At 38.5% G+C, this 19,556-nt stretch overlaps 1 protein-coding gene across 3 annotated transcripts in view; it reads left to right on the forward strand.

Annotated features, from left to right (window-relative positions):
* Positions 1-19,556, forward strand: part of AKAP13 (A kinase (PRKA) anchor protein 13) — a 360,775-nt gene that overhangs the window by 120,363 nt on the left and 220,856 nt on the right. For all 3 annotated transcript variants that reach the window (XM_011960761.1, XM_011960763.1, XM_011960762.1), the window contains exon 3: positions 17,202-17,349. In XM_011960761.1, coding sequence (XP_011816151.1) covers positions 17,202-17,349 — 148 coding nt within the window. The remainder of the gene's footprint in view (positions 1-17,201; positions 17,350-19,556) is intronic.

The following is a 19,556-nucleotide window of genomic DNA, read 5'->3' on the forward strand; positions in this document are numbered from 1 at the left end:
AAAGTAGACTTGAGAGGGAGGATTATACATTGAAACAAGAAAAACTTATACTCTTAAAATTTTTCAACACTCTCTTCCTTTTAAGAAATATTTCTCATTAAAGGAACCATACATTAAAGGATATCCAAACTTGAGTAGTTTAATTTCTTTTCTGTCTGAAATCCCCGTTAGAACAATCTCTAAAACTACTCCATAGACATAGAACTCGAGTAGATTTGTTGAGCGCCATCTGCTGGCTTTGTTTTAATGGACCAAATAGGTGGTGCCTGGACATCTTTCAGAATTATCCTGTATCTTAGTGTTGCAAAATTATGAAGCTAGAAGACAGTATGAATTTGGGCTGTGACTGGTAGTAGTATTTAAAATAGTAATTTTGTATTGGCATTGGGAAAGGGGTATGCTTTTGGCAGGAATATACACATAACCTGATTAAAAAAGAAGAAGAAAGGTTATAGGGATTTCATTGGCCAGTGTCTTTACCTGGCAAAAGACTAGCTTAGTTTAAATAAAAAGTAACCTTAAATGCCAAATAAAATCCTTTAATATTTTCTAACAGTGAAGTCAGCCTAAGTCTATATCTGGAATGACTTTATGTAAAAGTCGATAAATTTGTTGGTGGATTTCTATTCATGTTGCTTGAGATAACTTTGAGGTATCTTTTAAGGAAAGATTTATAAAAACGGCTTTATTGGCTAGTTTCAAGAATGCATTTTCTTTTGAAGAACGTGGATACTATCTTAGTATTTTCCAGCTGAGACAGATACAGGAAAAGCCCCTGGGTTAAATAAATAGGGGTGAAGCTGTTAGGTGCTCTTCTTGTCATTAGTCTTTTTGAGTTTTAGTTATATTTTAAGTGACTTCTTAAGGACAACTGAGCTGAAAATTTATTCAGACCATTAGACTCTAGATCTTTTAATTAATTTCTCATCCAGTCATCTTAAGTATTTAAGATGAATTGTAGAAAGATTGTCAGGCCGGGCGTGGTGGCTGATGCCTATAATCCCATCACTTTGGGAGACCGAGGAGGTGGGCGGATCACTTGAGGTCAGGAGTTCAAGACCAGCCTGGCCAACATGGTGAAACTCCGTCTCTACTAATACAAAAAAATTAGCTGGGCACCTATAATCCCAGCTACTGGGAAGACTGAGGCAGGAGAATCACTTGAACCCACGAGGTGGAGGTTGCAGTGAGCTGAGATTGTGCCACTGCACTCCAACCTGGGCAACAGAGTGGGATTCCATCTCAAAAACAACAAAAAAAGAAAGATTGTTTACAGAAAGAGAGTTCAGAGAGGAATTCTTGCATTCATTTGGCCAACATTTATTGAGCCCCTAAAACAACAGGACACACCTTTAGGCAATGATATAGCATTAAATAAAACAAATAGGGTCCCACCTCTCAGGAAGCTTACATAACGGGAGGAAAGGGGAACTCAGATAAATACATAAATATATACTCTTAGAATTGTATATATACATACAGGTATAATATATGCTGTATTGTATTGAATAGACATACATGAATAAATATGTGTCAGATAGTAAATGATGCTATGGAAAAAATAAAGCAGGGCAAGATAAATAAGGAGAGTTAGGGTAGGAGAGCTCATACTTCATTTAGGATGGTCAGGGATGACCTCACTGCTCAGGGGACATATGAAGACTAATGATCATTAGTGTTATATAAAACAGTTGTTTATGATCATCTTACCTGACTGTCACCAACCACGTACAGAAAGCACATGGGACAGAGGTGTTATTAATCCTTTCATGGGCCCCCTTGGTCTAGAGTATAAAGGCTGATCCTTGGCACTCTTTTATGCCCATGTTCCCTATGCTGAAGCCATGGCCTGTTAGTCCTTGAATACGCCGTGTTTGTTCAGTCCTGTGCCTTTGTACATCCTCTCCCCTCCTTGGAGTGACTTTGTCTTTTGTCTTCCTAGTCAGCTCCTACATGGTTTTTGAAATTCATAAATTTTACTTTCTCTGGGTAGCGTTTGTAGTCTGCAAATTTTCTTCCTTCTCTTTCTTTCTCTTCTGTTAGGCCATAACACTTTTGAAATGTTTCTATTTATAGCACCTGTTATATCACTGTAAGTGTATGTTGGCATGAGTTTCTTCTACTAAATCAGGGGTTCTTAATCTGGTTTTTTTTGATGTCTTGAGTGTGTGAACCTCTGGAAGACTGTATTAAAAGGTTATGTTTGACTAGTGGTTGGCAAGCTACAGCCTGTGAGCCAAATCTGGCCTGCTACCTGTTTTTGTAAATAAAGTTTTGTTGAAACATAGTCACTCCCATTTCTTTATGTATTGTCTATGGCTCCTTTTGTGCTCCAAAAAAAAAAGAAAAGAAAAAAAAGAAAAAACAGAGTAGTTGCAGTAGTAACCATATTTCCCACAAAGCTGAAAATATTTACCATCTGAGTCTTTACAGATAAAGTTTGCCAATCTTGATGTTAGATGAAATGGGGATTGAAAAGGAAACATTTTGTGTTGTATGGCACGAAGCTGACTGCCTTTTCCTTGTGTCTAGAAACCACAGCAAAGACAGAACAAGTCAAACCGAACTTCTAAGCTTCTCTTTGCCCCAAGACAGAGGGCATGCCATTCTTTTAGTCAACCAATTTGGATGTCACCAACACCTGATGACAGGTAGTGGTCGTGTGGCCAAGAATGCGAGCTGCTGGGGACTGATCAACTTGCTTCCTTTAGAACTGACATCCCCAAAGTGGCGGCAAGTGGGAGTAGGGTATGATGGCAGCAGCACCTAATCACCCCCTCCACCCTCACACGTCAGACTGGTGGTGCTCCCTGGGCACAGGTGGGCACCTGCTGTTGGAAAAGTTTTCAGTGTTCTTCTTCTGAGACTTGCCCATGAGGGCATGGCAGAAATGGGGGCCATGGATCCTGGCAAGGATATATTCCTAAACTGTCCTTGAGGGTGTAGGTCCCTCCTCCTTTTCTCTGTGGCATTTTGCTTTGTCCATTTGATGTCCTATCTTTACAGATGGGTTTCAGCAAGATATTCTCAAAGCATTTCAAGCAGGAATGAGCTGTGAGTGATATTGATGGAGCCTCTGTTTTCCTCAGGCACTTTGTGTAATTTTTTTTTAAAGATAGGGTCTCACTCTGTCACCCAGGCTGGAGAGCAGTGGCACAGTCTTGGCTTATTGCAGCCTTGGCTTCCTGGGCTCCAGCAGTCCTTCTACCTCAGCTTCCTGAGCAGCTGGGATACAGGCATGCACCACTGTGTCTGACTAATTTTTGTATTTTTTGTCGAGATGGGGTTTTGCCATGTTGCCCAGGCTGGTCTTGAACTCCTCAGTTCAAGCAGTCCACCTGTCTCGGCCTCCCAAAGTGCTGGGATTACGTGCCTGGCCTTGTGTAGATTTTTTTAAAGGCAAGGGGTTGAAGTGGGGAATTCGAGCCCTCTGACGGAGGTGGTGGTACTGCTGGCTCTTTAGTTGAGTCCTCTGTCATATTTCATCTGGACCACTCTTGATGCTTCCTAAGTTCTTTCTGTTTCTGTAGTTTCCTTGCTCTGTCCTGTTCTCCACAGAGGAACCACAGTAATCCTTTGAAACATGAATCATGAATCATGTCACTCTTCTTTTCAAAACCCTCCAGTGGTTTAGCATCACACTAAAAAAGAAAAAGAAAAAGTCCATATTCCAACCTCGCCTTCCACCCAGTGTTCATTCATTTGCTCCTCCAGACTGACCTTTGCTATTTTTTGAACACGCTGAGTTTGTACTTGCCTTGCACTCGATATATTCCCTTTGCCTTGACTGCTTTCTTTGTCTTCCCTTAATTTGCTTCATTCAGGTTTCAGCTCAAATTTGGCTTCCTTGGAGGAGCTTTCCCTGACCACCCTGTTGGGAAAAGTATCCTCTCATCCGTATTTCAGACAAACTTTAATCCCTTTATGCCGTCTTACCCTTTCTGATAGAACTTTCTCTCTAATGTTACTTTCTGTAATTTATCTTACCTGCTAAAATACAAGCTCCATGAGGGCAAGGGGCCTTGTCTTTCATGTTTGAGGCCTAGTTCTTAATAGTGTCTGACACATATTACAGTAAGTTTTGTAATGAATGAATTCATTTTGCTGACAAAATGAGCTTCAAGTGGTTCTTATCAGGGGTCTATAGCTATTAAGTGATCCTGATTCTGTTTCCCAGCCTCCATTTTTATACTTCACTACCATGTGTGGTGGCTGATACCTTGTTATCGAGTAGCATGTTGCATTTAAGAAATAGTGCTAAATAATATTAAAGATTTTTGTGCATATGCTTACTTTATAATGGTATTAATTTCCCAGAGAAACGAAGCTACTCTGAGAACCATTCATGCTACTTTGAGGTAATACTAAAGGACCAACAGAACGGGATAGCTCTGTTCGTGATTTAGGTTTTTAGATTTTTTTTCTTCTGGTAGGATTTCTGTTTTCTAGCTTGATGGCAGTAACATCATATATTTATGTTCTCATCTTAAGGAGCCTTGGGGTCCTACTTTGCTGTAACCGTGCCTTATGAATTTGTTTGTCATTTTCTAGAGCACTCCACTAAATTAGGCTGCACAGATATAACTCATTTATCCTATAATTAAACTTTGTGATATTCTCCTTTTGAATGAATTCCAACATAAGGAATGCCAAGGAATAGCACTTCAGGGTATTCACAAAGTTAGAAATACAAAGTTTGTGTTTCTTTGGGGTTTGCTGGTGTTATATGACATTTTATAAGCGCCATTATATCCAGTATTTAGAAACTCTCAGGTCTGACAGCTGAATGGTTTTGGATTTAGTTTGTAGCCTCTATCACGTCCCCTCACATGTCACCCCTGTCCACTGGTTGCAAATATCATTTCTTTCAAACAGAACTTGAAATCAGGTGAGAGAGAATCGGTATTCCTCAGGCTCGTTCCTGGTGACCTGTGTTTGAGAAGACTGTGGGCGCCCTCCCTGCCCTGTGTTTTGCTCGGGCAGTCAAGGGCCTCCTCTAATCCCTGCAGTCCCTGGTCCATGCTTCTCCTACTATGCTTTTTATACAGCTGCAATTGTTGCCTTATGTGTCTGTCTCCCTGAAGAGTCTGTGAACCCCAACAGGGCAAGAACCAGCTTGTCTCTGTAGCCTTAGTGTGCCATAGTTCCTGATCTAAGTCTCCACCCCATTGTTGAAATGAAGGAAGGAAGGATGGGATAAGCAAGACAAACTTAGTATTTTTATTTGGAGCATTTTATGTTTTATTTTTTTAAAAAAAGATGAAATACATTTTGTTCAACTCAGTACATCCTTATTGAGCCCTTGCTGTATCAGGCCTTTTGAAGAGATACTGAGTGTACAAAAATGAACGAGATGCAGTCTGTGGCCCGGCTTCACTGTAATGGCATAAGCTTTCAGAGAGTATGTGCCTGCTTGAGGTGATCTGTCTTGAGCTTTGAGCAGCACTGGGCTTAGACATTTCTCCACAGAAGTCTTTTTGGTCATATTCTTCAAGGTAGAGTTTGGGCATTTATCTCCCTGTACCTAGAGAAGTCAGTATATGTACTAATATAGTATTTATTATATTAGTAATAAATGTGTAATTATATTAGTAATACATTTTATTGCTAGTATACAATTATTGAAGTAATAAAGTAAAATATATTAAAGGAAATGTTTAAATGAACAAAATATTTTCAGATATTTTAAGTCTCATTTACCTATCAATATTGTTTCATATAATGTTTGTATTTTTAAAAATGATCCCAGTAACGGATGGCAGTTCTGTATTTGCTAGCAGTAAGTCATTTGAAAATCCTTTAATTAATGCAGGCTAGCTTTCCACCTAATTATCACAGATGAACAATTATATCTTGTCAAGATTGTATCATCCTGAAAGACTTTTGTAGTTACCAAGGGTATTATTAACCATAGATGGTTAAAATAAAGAGAACTCTGAAATATTTTAAATGGTGTGAAATTGAGTGTATTGTGAATCTGGGAAGTGATCATTATTTTAGTTTAGCAAATGAACTTTCTGAAAGGTTTGAAATGGGAAACAAGTATTTTAAGTTTTGGCTGCAGAGTGCTCACTTGTGGCTGCCATTAATAGAGAGATATGACAAATCCCATCTTTTTAGGTGGCACTTGAGTTTGGGTTCCTCTTGGGTCCATAGGGCCATTTCTGAGTTCAGGGCACTGGAATAGATAGATAAAAGATATGTTACGAAAAAACCCATTGAAGGCTAGAGAAAAAAAAAATTTCTGAGTTTGTTGATTTTCTTCAGACATCTGTTTTCCATTGTTTGTTCTGAGGAGTTCTTTTTAAAAAGTCACTCCTTTACATGCTGCAAGTCTTTTATATCCTTACCTCTTTTGGCTTTGTTGATCCTTTGTTCTCTGATTTCTCCTCTTCTCCAACTGGCCCTTTCTTGTTTGGCCTGTTTCTCTGGATCTATTTCTTCTTACTGCTCTCCCTTGCTGGAACACCAGGGTCTAGTCATTGGCTCTCTATTACCACAAACTCATCTACAGTCAAGGTTTTAGTTCTTAACTTAGTGCAGGTTGACTCTCGGATCTGACTGGCCAGGCTAGCCCTTTTTTGGCAGCTTGCCCTGTTACTTACCTGTTGGATATAGAATAAGTACAAATATCCATCTTGTCTGCCCTGCTGATACATGAAACTTAAGATTCAAAGCCTCATCATCTTATCACAGATTATTCCCACAAGCCACTAGTTTTCCTTAGAGATACCCCTTTTTCTCTTAATTCTGCTTCATGCCTACTATCTTCTAGTCCCATCCAGTTGGTTGTCATATTTCATCAAATTATTATTATTATTAATTTGAGAGACAGGGTCTTGCCATGTCCCAGGCTGGAGTGCAGTGGTGTGATCATAGCTCCCTCAGTCTGCATCTCCTGGCTCAAGAGATCCTCTCACCTTGGCCTCCCCAGGTGCTGGGAGAACAGGCATGAGCCACCGTGCCTGGCCCAAATTACTTTTAACAGAATTTTTTTCCTCACATTTATCATTTTTTTAGGTTGTCTTGCTACCGTGGCAGTTAAGCACTTTTTACTTTCTCACATTGTGTTTTTGTATTATTTTCCCCAAACGGTTTCTTTGTCTCTATTGTTTTTCCTTCTTAGGATATGACTGTGAGAGAAATCTTTCTGGAATATTTGCTGCCTTTAACACCCCCGACCCCCCATTTTTCTTTCAGTATATACCACATAAGACTGTGTCTTTTTTTTCCCCTCGCCTACACAGGTTCAAGTATGAATCTTTTGGCTTGCCATTAATATTCAGCATAAGCTGATCTCTGCCATCTTTATTCACTCAGTTATGGAACAACTTCCTACTGCTACATAGGCCTTGTGTGAAGTTTCAAAAGACAGTTCTTGCTTTCCATAAGCCTCAGGTGGTGAAGAGAAACATGGATAGTGCAGTGCACACAATTACACATCTCTCTGACTTTGTCGCACATGTTTGGGCCCAAGCAGCCATTGTGTCTGGGTTTGGATTTACCCTGAGCATAAGCAGACCTCCTGCTTCTCCTCCCTTCCGCACCTCCAGACTGTTCCATCTTTCTTGTTCTCAGCACCCTCTTTCTCCTGTACCCTGTAGTCCTTCGATGCCTGCGACTTGCTTGCTATGTAACATGTTCCTTCTAACAACAATGACCTCTTCACACATATCTCTTTTTTCCCACACCTAACTCTGTCTCCTCCTCTTAACTTCAAGGTCGGGGTATAGAGGAAGAAGTACAGACTTAGGAATCCTACTTGGATTTGAATCCCCGCTTGACCCTTCTAGCTTTTCAAAGGCAAGGTTTAAAAAATAATCTCGGCTACAGCTTTCTCATCTCTTAAGTGGAGATAAAGATACCTTGCAGTATTTGCAAAGCACCTTGATCAGCCATGGACAAGCTCCATGCTCTCAGTGTGAGGCTGAAGGAACTTCTACATTTGCCTTTAATGACAGAGCTTTCTCCACATCTGTATGGATAGGGCTTCCCACAACCCCAAACCTTAATTTATTTCAAAACCTTTTTACAGTTTTTTGTGGGAAGCCTTGGAGGTTTTACAAGTTTTTATTTTTATGTTTTTAAAACTTTTAATGTGGAAATAATTCCAAAATATTAAAAATATTAAAAAATATTTTTATAAAAAGTTTTCCAAAAGTAGTACAAAGGATACTCATATATTCTTTACTCAGGACAACACCTGTTGTTAACATCTTACGCCATTTTCTTTATCATTTTCACTCTAGCTATTTACCTGTGTGCTGACAATTTTTTTCCTTAATTATCTGTCAGTAAGTTACGTGTATCCTGGCTGTTTATTTCTAAAATGCTTCAGTATGTATTTCCTAAAATAGGGATATTCTCCTTTGTAATCACAGCAGGATGGATACTGCTCTTTATTTGTCATGTCTCTTAACCTTCTTTAATCTGGAACACGTCCACACCTTTCTTTATCTTTTATCTTTTCCGGTTTTGAAGAATACAGTGCCTCTCCTCTTTCTTAATAGACTGTTTCTCATTGTCCGATGTTTCCTTGTGATTAGGTTGAGGGTTTGCACGCTTGGTCAGAGCACTGCATAGGTAACCTTGTGTCTTTCTCAGTGTGTGACTCTGGAGACACATCTGTCATCTGTCTTTATTGAGATCTTTATTTTGATTTACCTGTTCAGTGTATTGGCGGATTTCACTGAATGAACACTACTTTCTTTTTTCTCTTATAACTAATAAGCAATCTATGGGGAGACACTTAAAAGACTGTGTAATATGTATGCTGTTCCTCATCAGAATCTCCCTCTGGATTGAGCATTCATTGATAACTTTTTGCCAGAGTGAATCTTTACCATGTTTGTGCAGTGATAATTTTACTATTCCAGCAATGTCCCCGCTTTTAGCAGTCGAACCCTGTCATTCTGCGATAGGAACTCCCTTCTCTGCTATATAATTTATCTATTGTTATTAATATGGACTCAAGACTTCCTATTTGTTAAAAAATTGTTTATAATTTATTGCTGTTCTTGACTGTTTAGTCTTTAAATTGTCCCAGGTTTGTACAGAGGAAGCCACTTGAGTCTGGCTTCTGTGTCCTTAAGACATGGCCCAATTGGGTTTTTTTTTTTTTTTTTTCTTTTTTTGAGCACTTCATTGTTTTCTGTCAAAACAAGATGTTACAGTCTAACCCAGGCCTGGACTCAGCCAAGTCTCTGAAGGGACTCAGTTCTTTTTAGTGGAGATACGGTATTAGCGACCAATATCTGTGCACTAGATAACGTTCATTGCTACTGAGTGTTCCTCTGTTGTGTGAGCCTTTAATGAAATTAAACACTGGCTACCATGAGTTGCCAAGTTAAAATGCCATGACTTTGCCTTTTAGCCTATGGAAAAGTTATAGCTACCTGTCGGTGTTTGTTTTAGCAAAGTAACTGGGCAAAGTTTTATCAGTTGCCTGTCAATTGTGTTTAAAGGAGAGAATGAAGATAGTTATGTGAATACAAGCAGTGTTGGTTAATGAGATTTTGAGGGTTTTTGGCTTTTTTTTTTTGGTACTGTAATAATTGCTACCTAATGGAAAGGTAATACCCTGTAATAACACTCAGTTTTTATTTAGTTTACTTAACTCCTTTGTTTCACTTTTCCCAAATTTGCAGTGAGTATAAATCCTGTCATTTTGTCAGACTGGGAAATAAATTTGGGAAGACCTGTGAAACTTTTATGATTCTAGGTTGAAAGGTAGTTTTTGTTATAATTTCACAATTCTTGGAGCCTACAAGAATGTCTTTACATAAAATATGTGACTGCAAGATGTAAAAAATAAACTCAGAAATCTACATTTTATACTTTTTAACTTCAAATATTTGATTATAAATTATTTGAGTAGATATTTCTTGGAAACTCTATTCTGAAATAATTTCAAGTTTATAGAAGAGCTATAAGAATAGAACAGATATTACATCTTATAAACCTTAAGCCCCTATTTTCCAACTGTTAACATTTTGCCATATTTGCTTAATCATTCTGTCTGTTATCATTTCTTTCCTGAACCATTGGAGAGTAAATTGTAGGTATTACATCCTTTTACCCCAAATGCTTTGTTGTGTAGTTTCTAAGAACAAAGGTGTTCTTCCATAACCACAGCATGATACCAAAACCAGGAATTTTAACATTGGTCCCATGTTAATCTGTAAACCTCATTCAGATTTTGCCAGTTGTCCCAATAATATCCTTAATAGCAGCATGTTTTTATTCAGGATTCACTCCAAAATCATGTGTTGTGTTTAGTTGGCAAATCTTTTTAGTCTTCTTTAATCTGGAACAGGACCTCAATCTTTGTCTTTTGTTAGTGACATTTTCTGAAGAGTTACAGGCCATTTTTTACACAGATGCCCCTTCAATTTAAGTTTGTCTGATTTTTTTTATGACTAGATTGAAGTTATGCATTTTTGCTAGGAATGTTATAAGTGATGCTGTGTCCTTAGTGAGTGCTATGTGAAATGTGATGTTAGCGTATTTCTCTGTGGTTATTATTACCTTTTTTTTTTTTAATCACTTGATTCAGGTGTTACCTGCCAAAGTTCTGCTTTCCCCTTTGTTATTTATAAGCGGTAAGTGAGCATTTCTCCAACATCTTTGTTGCGTTTTTAGCAACTTCCTTAACATTTTAAACATCTTTTCTGTTTTCCAGTTTTTAACAACAAAGATGTTAAAAATCAGAAAACTCAGAAAAGCACATGGTGTATTAAAATTCTGTCTAGGAATAACTGCCATTAAAGTTTTGGTGTCTCCCTTTCTGTCTTTTCAAGTGCAACTTACTAGTCTAGACAAAGCAGGTTTCTCAGTGAATAAAACATGCTCTAATGGAGTGTACATCCTGGTACATTATAATAGTAGTCCTTTATTGAATATTATGTGCCAGACACTTGATATGGGTGCTTTCCTTTTATCAATCACTTAATTCTTCAAAACGACCTTATGAGATAAGATTGATAATTCTTGTCCTCCCTTACGGTATAAGGAAGTTAAACAACATACCTCAAGTTAAACAGATATAAAGCGATATACCATACTGTGATAAAGACACAGGCAGGCTGGTGTCAGTGATCATGTTCTTAATCACGGTGATACACTAACAAGTTATAAACTAACAAGTTAACTCAAGGTGGTGATAATACTGAACTGCTGTGAGTGGAATTATGACAACACTGTTACCTATAATCTGGGATGGTTTGTACTTGACTAGCGTTTTGTCTTATAGCAAGACCTCCATTCTTTCTGTAAGTGATGATGTCTCTTAAATGGGCCTGCTGTGACCTTCCTTGGTCCTCCCTGTGGAAATTCTCCCCCTTTACCCTCTCCTTCCCTTCTGCTGACTTGTTCTCAGTGGTGTGCTGGTTAAAAAGAAAAAAAGAAAGCCCTGATTTATAGCATTTGCAAATTTCAGTGGTGTAAATACTCCCATAATGGTTGATTTCAGGCTATCCATGCCATATTACGAATACAGATTTGACGAGATATGAGTTGTGAAGACATGCAGCAGCACACCATTATGTGGAATTTCTGCTGTCTAGATACAATAGATAGAAACCTCCAGAGCATAGAGTATAGTATGTTGTGGTAAATAATTAAAAAGTGATGTTTTGAATATTTATGACATTTGTTTTTAATGCAATTTACTTAATTATAAGCCAATATAATGTAATTTTTAATAATAACTATGTTTAACAGAATTCCTTGCAGAATTCCTGAAAATTTAGCAATGAGCACTCATGAGCCTACATAAGCCAATTCCAGTATACCACTGACTTTGCTGCTAACTGGGCCCACCTTTGAAAATCTATGGCTGACACTTTCTTACTATCTAAGATGACATTGATGTCATCCTGTCTTTCACCCTTCCTCCTACAGGGCTTTCTATCTCATTCTCCTAATCCGTATCTACCACTTTCCCTGTCCAAAGCCCTTTTTTGTCCATTCATCCCTGCATTGTAATTTGCCTCTTCCCATCCCCCAAATACCTTTCCCTTTCTCATCGCACTTCTTTTTTTTTTTTTTTTTCATCAAGTTACTTTTCCCAGTTAAAGGAAAGCCTCAGACCAGTAGTATCTTGGGACATGGAGAGTCTCCCAGCAAGATGTTGGGTCTCAAGAGGAGAGGAAATCTTTTGTCTAGAAAAGGAAAATGTATTCTTAGAATTCCAGGGTAGCAATCTAAGTGAAAAAAAAATTTTTAAACTTAATATATAAAGGAAGTTACAGTGCCATTATTATAGTATGTAGCTACTCTAAGAATTACTTCAGGATGGGGAAAAGTGAGACCGTGGCTACCATTTAAAATCACATTGTAGAGTAACTCTTTTATAAAAACCTGTTTTTATTTGCAAATAAGTGGTTGATAGTGATATTTTACATCACAGTTTATTTATATGGGGGTGGGGGGGGCTAACCTATATTTACAGAATAAGGGCGAGTATAGATGTCTTTTCCATTAGTTTTTGTGTCATCTGTCAGCAAAACTAATTAGGACCCTGAAAAAATTGTCAGTTTCAGGGAGACATTTCTCACTAATGATGAAACATGGAAAATATCTGTGTAAGAGGATCACACTGTTTCTTAAGTTCAGATTATTGGAAGAGAGTGGTGATGTAGGTGTGTACTCTTCCTGAGGTTGGCTCAAACTAAAATGATAATTGAGAATGTCTTGAAAATTACCCCTGTTAATAAGTTGATCTATTTTATTTTATTTAGAAACATGGCAGACTTGTTCACTTTGTAGCCAGACTGATGCATCTATTTATTCTGTAGACTGGTCTTTCCCAGGCACAGCAGAGTAATTTATTAATACCAGGATATTTTTAAAGATAGTAGGATTAAAGCATCGCAACAAAAATTGTTACCTAGATCTGTTTTTCCTTGTTATTTTTTCATCACTATTCTACTCATTTAATCTTTCAAATCCATCTCAAGTAATAGTAGGTACCTGGTTCTGCTGGAGTAAAATGGGAGTTAGTGGCTGAAATGCAGTTTGTTATTTGCTCTCAGTGACTTTATCAGTGCAGAGAATACTCCTTCAAGGAAAACAGGTATTTTTGATTCCAGATGCCTTTCGAATCTAAATTTCAAGAGGCTTTGAAATGAATGGAGCTTTTGTGTTCTCTTCTATTGAATTTTTTTGTCATAAGGTAGTGTGACTTAATATTAAAAACAGAAACAAAAACAAGAAAACTACAGACCAGGAGCAGTGGCTCATGCCTGTAATCTCAACATTTTTGGCAGGCCTTGAGGATCACTTGAGGTCAGGAGTTTGAGACCATCCTGGGCAACATACGGATACCTGATCTCTACAGAAAATTTAAAAAGTAGCCCAAAGCGGTGGCGCATGCCTGTGGTCCCAGCTACTTGGGAGGCAGCAGGGAGAGGATCACTTGAGTCCTGGAATTGGAGGCTGCGGTGAGCCCTGATTGTGCCTGGCACTCCAGCCTGAGCAACTAAGTGAGACCCTGTCTCAAACAACAACCAAAACCCTAACTATTAAATATAGGTAGTACCATTCAGGACATAGGCATGGGCAAGGACTTTATGTCTAAAACACCAGAAGCAATGGCAACAAAAGCCAAAATTGACAAATGGGATCTAATTAAACTAAAGAGCTTCTGCACAGCAAAAGAATCTACCGTCAGAGTGAACAGGCAACCTACAGAATGGGAGAAAATTTTTGCAATCTACTCATCTGACAAAGGGCTAATATCCAGAACCTACAAAGAACTCAAACAAATTTACAAGAAAAAAACAAACAACCCTATCAAAAAGTGGGCAAAGGATATGAACAGACATTTCTCAAATGAAGACATGCATACAGCCAATAGATACATGAAAAAATGCTCATCATCACTGGCCATCAGAGAAATGCAAATCAAAACCACAATGAAATACCATCTCACACCAGTTAGAATGGCAATCATTAAAAAGTCAGGAAACAACAGGTGCTGGAGAGGATGTGGAGAAATAGGAACACTTTTACACTGTTGTTGGGATTGTAAACTGGTTCAACCATTGTGGAAAACAGTATGGCGATTCCTCAAGAATCTAGAACTAGAAATACCATATGACCCAGCCATCCCATTACTGGGTATATACCCAAAGGATTATAAATCATGCTGCTATAAAGACACATGCACACGTATGTTTATTGCGGCACTATTCACAATAGCAAAGACTTGGAATCAACCCAAATGTTCATCAGTGACGGACTGGATTAAGAAAATGTGGCACATATACACCATGGAATACTGTGCAGCCATAAAAAGGATGAGTTCATGTTCTTCATAGGGACATGGATGCAGCTGGAAACCATCATTCTCAGCAAACTATCACAAGAACAGAAAACCAAACACCGCATATTCTCACTCATAGGTGGGAATTGAACAATGAGATCACTTGGACTCTGGAAGGGGAACATCACACACTGGGACCTATTATGGGGAGGAGGGAGAGGGGAAGGATGGCATTGGGAGTTATATCTGATGTAAATGATGAGTTGATGGGTGCTGACGAGTTGATGGGTGCAGCACACCAACATGGCACAAGTATACATACGTAACAAACCTGCACGTTGTGCACATGTACCCTATAACTTATAATAAAAAAAGAAAAAAAAAATACATGAAAGCAGTTTAAAATTTACTTGTAAAAAGAGGTTCATATTGAAAGCATTGCTAAAAGGATTTCATCTGCTTATAATTAGCCACCTCCTCTGTCCCCAAAAGAAGGCCCAGATATCACTAGTATCTTGGGGCACAGAGAGTCTCCCAGCAAGATGTTGGGTCTCATGTGAGAATGAAATTCTTGATCTTGAAAAGGAAGATATATTCTTAGAATACCAGGTTAGAAATCAAAGTGAATTTTTTTTTTTTTCCTGTAAAAGTCCAGATAGTAAATAATTTAGGCTGTGGGCTAAGTTCTCATGTAATCATTACCTTCTATGGCCCATTGTGGTGCAAAACTAGCCATGAATGGTGGGTAAATGAATGGTCTGAGTTTAATTAAACCTTTATTTATTGACAGTGAATTTGAATTTCATGTAGTTTTCACATTAAAAGGATTAAAAGGCTTTCTTTTGTCCCTAACCCTACCCCCCACCCCCACCCCCGCAAAATGTAAAACAGGATGGTGGGAGGCTGGAATTTACGTGTGGGTCATAGTTTGTCAACCTATGCTGCAAAGGATGGAACTTTTCATTTGTACTTTTTTCAGGCTATGAGGATATTTCAGTACCTTGAGAAATAGACTCTTCTCATACACGCTGCAAACATCTTCTTAAATGGTTGCATTATGCCAAAGGAGATTACACATATTACCAGGCTAAGCTTTTCAAAAATGTTTCCAAGAGAGAGTCTTATAAACAAGACAAAAGTCTAATTCTGAGTAATAACTGAAGTCAGTGATAATTCTGTTTTACCAGCTGTGATATTCCTTGGATTAGGATACTGTTGAATGCTCCACTCTGATAGTCATAGTAGTAGTCATGGACCCGCTGGAGCATGTTTTGTTAATAGACCTGGTTCCTAGGTTTGACTTGATGGTTTTTGCTTTTTAGTGTTTAGTAAAAAACTACCTTCTGCTCAGTTATACTGCTGGGCTTAGTAAATTGTGACCACAGGGTGGTATGGTTCTCTTGTTGGCGTTAATTGTTGCTAAAATTGAAAGGAAAAATCTTCTGTACGTAATGAGAGTTTACTCCTCTAATTATGATGCTAAAATGGTCTGGCCTTCTCTAAATTGATTTTTCTGTAGTGCATTATTAAGATTTATATAGTATTACATCTCAGTGCTTTAAACCTTGATGCTTTGTAGTCTTTTGTTATGGTTACAACAGGAATTGTGTAGTTTGTAATTGGGAGAATGCTAATAATTAGGACAGTATTTCATAGAATATATTTAGCCACTGGTCTTGATTAAAAAAAGAAAAACTATATATAAAAACTACTAAAGAGTATTTACAGCTGGCTACGGTGGCTCACTCCTGTAATCCCAGCACTTTGGGAGGCTGAGGCGGGCAGATCATCTGAGGTCAGGGTTCGAGACCAACCTGACCAACATGGGAAAACCTTGTCTCTACTAAAAATACAAAAAAATTTAGCTGGGTGTGGTGGTGGGTGCCTGTAGTCCCAGCTACTTGGGAGGCTGAGACACGAGGATCGCTTGAACCTAGGAGTTGGAGGTTGCAGTGAGCCGAGAGCATGCCACTGCACTCCAGCCTGGGCAACAAGAGAGAAACTCTGTCTTACAAAAAAAAAAAAAAGGCAACTGAAAGACAAAGATGTCTTACCTTCTAATAGTTGCAAAGTCATAGACAAAGTTATTGGCCCAAGATTTTTTGTCTGATTTTATGGGATTAATGTAGGGGTAGATAAAGAAGAGTAGGAATGTCAGATGGTTAGGAAATACAAATTATTAGAAAAGCAGCCTCCTATTGAAATAGGTTAAAAATATTATAGACGGAGAGTTGAACATGTTCCAGGAGCTTTCCTATACAGTCATGTGCTGTTTAAACTATGGGGATATGTTCTGAGAAATATGGTATTAGGTGATTTTGTTCGTTGTGCAAACGTCATAGCGTATACTTACACTAATCTGGATGTTGTAGCCTGTTATGCACTTAGGCTGGAGCCCAAGCTCGTCTTCTTTGCACTCTCCCCTTTCCAGGCAAGCCTATTGCTGGAGAATGTATAGACTTGGTAATGATTTATGGGGATATAGAATTTAGAGAATTATTGTCAACTGGAACACAGGAGTTAAGAAGCATTCTGAGTACAAGGGTGTGATCATTTGTTATACCCCCTCCATCCTCTCTGCCTTATTTTTGGATTTTCTTCTCTGTCTCCCCCGCCCTTCCCCTTTTTAACCCATTCACCAAGTGAAGTTTTCCTTCATCTTGTTGGTTAACTTATTTGTCTAATCACTTCCACTAAAATGTAAATTTAAAGAAGAGAGAGCGATCTTATTTTCAGGCTTATTCTGTATTGTGAATGCCTGGATAATTGCCTGGCACATAAGTGCTCAATCTTTATACCTGTTTCAGCTTACTAGAATGGGGGCATGGTTTAGACGGTATATTTGACTTTTCCCTTAAATAATGATGTTTGATAAAGATAGGCTGCGAAGAGGAACCTTACTAATGTAAACTTGCTATTTTGTTTCCTTTCCTAGGGCGATTGTGTTGTTACAGTGCTGCTTGCTGAAGAGGACAAAGTTGAAGATGATGTAGTGTTTTACTTGGTATTTTCGGGTTCCACCCTCCGTCACTGTACAAGTACTCGGAAGGTCAGTTCTGATACATTGGAGACCATTGCTCCTGGTAAGTATTTGAATGGGATCCTTACTAGCTTTTCCTAGTTCTTAAACACTTTTATTCTATGTTTATTAGTATAGAGTGACAGGAAGAGTGAAGTGTAGGCCGTGTAAAAAAATTTATTAGTTTATAAAGCAGTTTGAATATCTGGTCCTGCTGGTATTGGAGCAGATTCCCAGTTTTTTATTGCTGTACCGTTTTATATGTATTATTGTTGTGTCGGCCACCTACCAAATTCTGTAAATTATAACTTATTTAAGAACTGGGATTATGACAGTTGAAAGCTGGTTTATCCTCCTACTTGGTAAAAATGATGTTGAAAATTCAAGGATTTAAAGATTCTAGAGAGTCTCTAGGTATATTATTTCCAAATTTTTACGGACAGGAAATAAAAGAAGTCAGTCAGGATAGATACCGATTGCTTTTCTGAAGAGTATTAGGTATCCTTCCTTGTAACCCACAGCTCCAGTCATCTTGTTTCCTGTGATGTGTATCACATCAGAAAGACTTCTCTGGAGGTCTGCTCTCTAGCAGGTGCCATCCAGTATCACCATTACTGAACATTTATTATGTGTTGGTGGTGGGGAGAAACAGCTTCTTAACCTAGGTATAATTGATCAGTCCGTGACTCAGTTCTCATTAGGAAAGGAATTGAGGTGAGTTTTATAAACATAATACTTCCTATACTAGGAGCACTTTAGGGTTAAAGTTTGAGGACTGTGTGTTTGTATACCTGTGTGTGCATGTGTGTCTAGAAAGGGCATATAAGTAGATACAAGGAGACTGCAAGCAGATAAAAGGGAAAAGGCAAATATAACAAGCATGGCCTGTGTCCTAACTGTGATCCCCAGTCACAGATCCCAACAAAGTCTGTTCTCTTGGTGGAGAGGGATGTACCTCAAAGCCCTTATGCCTTTGCTGGTAAGGTCCTTAAACCAGGATGGGCAGCAGGCAATTACTTTCCCAGAGTTGCTGAACTTGTATGACAGCCTGCTCTAAGTTTGTACCAAATCCTTGAACATTGTCCTCAGCCTACCTTTCTGAGCTCTAGTTCATATTTCTTCCCTTGACTTTGATTCTAGTACCTCTCTCTATGTGTCTATATAACTACCCTTGCCCTGACTACCCAAACGAAGCAGAATGTATATTAGACTCTGCTCCTTTCCTCTAATTTGGTCCAAATCCTGGGAAATCATTCCTAACCCCTGTGCTTTGGCCCTGGAGTCCTACCTAGTACTTGGCTTTTCTTTCATTTTCTACTAATTGTCTCTCCGCTTAGCCACATTCCAGTATTTTCCATCATGCTTATGAGGTCAGATAACTCCTCCCTTCCCATTGGCCTGAACATTCTGCTTCCTACCTGAATTTAGTCAGGCAGCTGATATGAGGTACCTCATCACAGCAGAGGTGACAAAAGGATTAGAGTCCCTGAAAGACCTTCTTTTACCTCTGGAAGGCCAAATGGAGAGTAAGACAACACTTTTAACATATGAGCCTTGATATGTGTGCAAGGGTACCAATGAGATCCTTAGTTGGTGTAGTAGAAACTCTATTAACTAAGCAAAGGAGATTCCTGACCAGACCCTATTGCTCTACTTATCGCATATAGATTTTTCTGGTTATTTGTCTTTTTCAGCTACTGTCATTTGGCTTAGTTTGGTAATTTATTGTGGAGGGGTAGAGATAGAGTCATTTTGGGGGTTAACTTGTTTGAATTTCTTGTTTATATCATGGGATAAATTCTTTATCCTGGACCTAAACGTCTTTAAATCTGCCTTTGTGGACTTAGACTTGTGCCTTCCCTTCCTTCAGGCCCTTACTCAGCTATCACCTCAGTGAAGCCTTTCGGTCCAGCTTATAAAAATACACAGCTGCCTCCTCTCCATATTCCCTATCCCCCTTTCCTGCTTTATTTTTCTCCATTGCACTTTTCAATTTCTCACATATATTTTACTTATTTACCTTATTTATTTTCTATCTGCCCCAACTAAAGTGTCAGCTTTATGAGGACAAGGATTTTTGTTTGGTTTCCTCACTGGTATATGCTAAGAAGGCTTGTTCTAGGAAACTGTCACTTGATAGAACAACATTTCTACTGTGTCACACATCCTGCTTCCCAGAAGCTGCTCTTCTAGAAAGATGTGTATGTATATGAATACACCCATACTCACACTCACATGTAACCCCCCTCCCCGCTCTGTTTTTTTTTTTTT

This window comes from Colobus angolensis, unplaced genomic scaffold (genome assembly GCF_000951035.1).
Source record: "Colobus angolensis palliatus isolate OR3802 unplaced genomic scaffold, Cang.pa_1.0 Scaffold522, whole genome shotgun sequence".
Lineage (NCBI taxonomy): Eukaryota > Metazoa > Chordata > Mammalia > Primates > Cercopithecidae > Colobus > Colobus angolensis.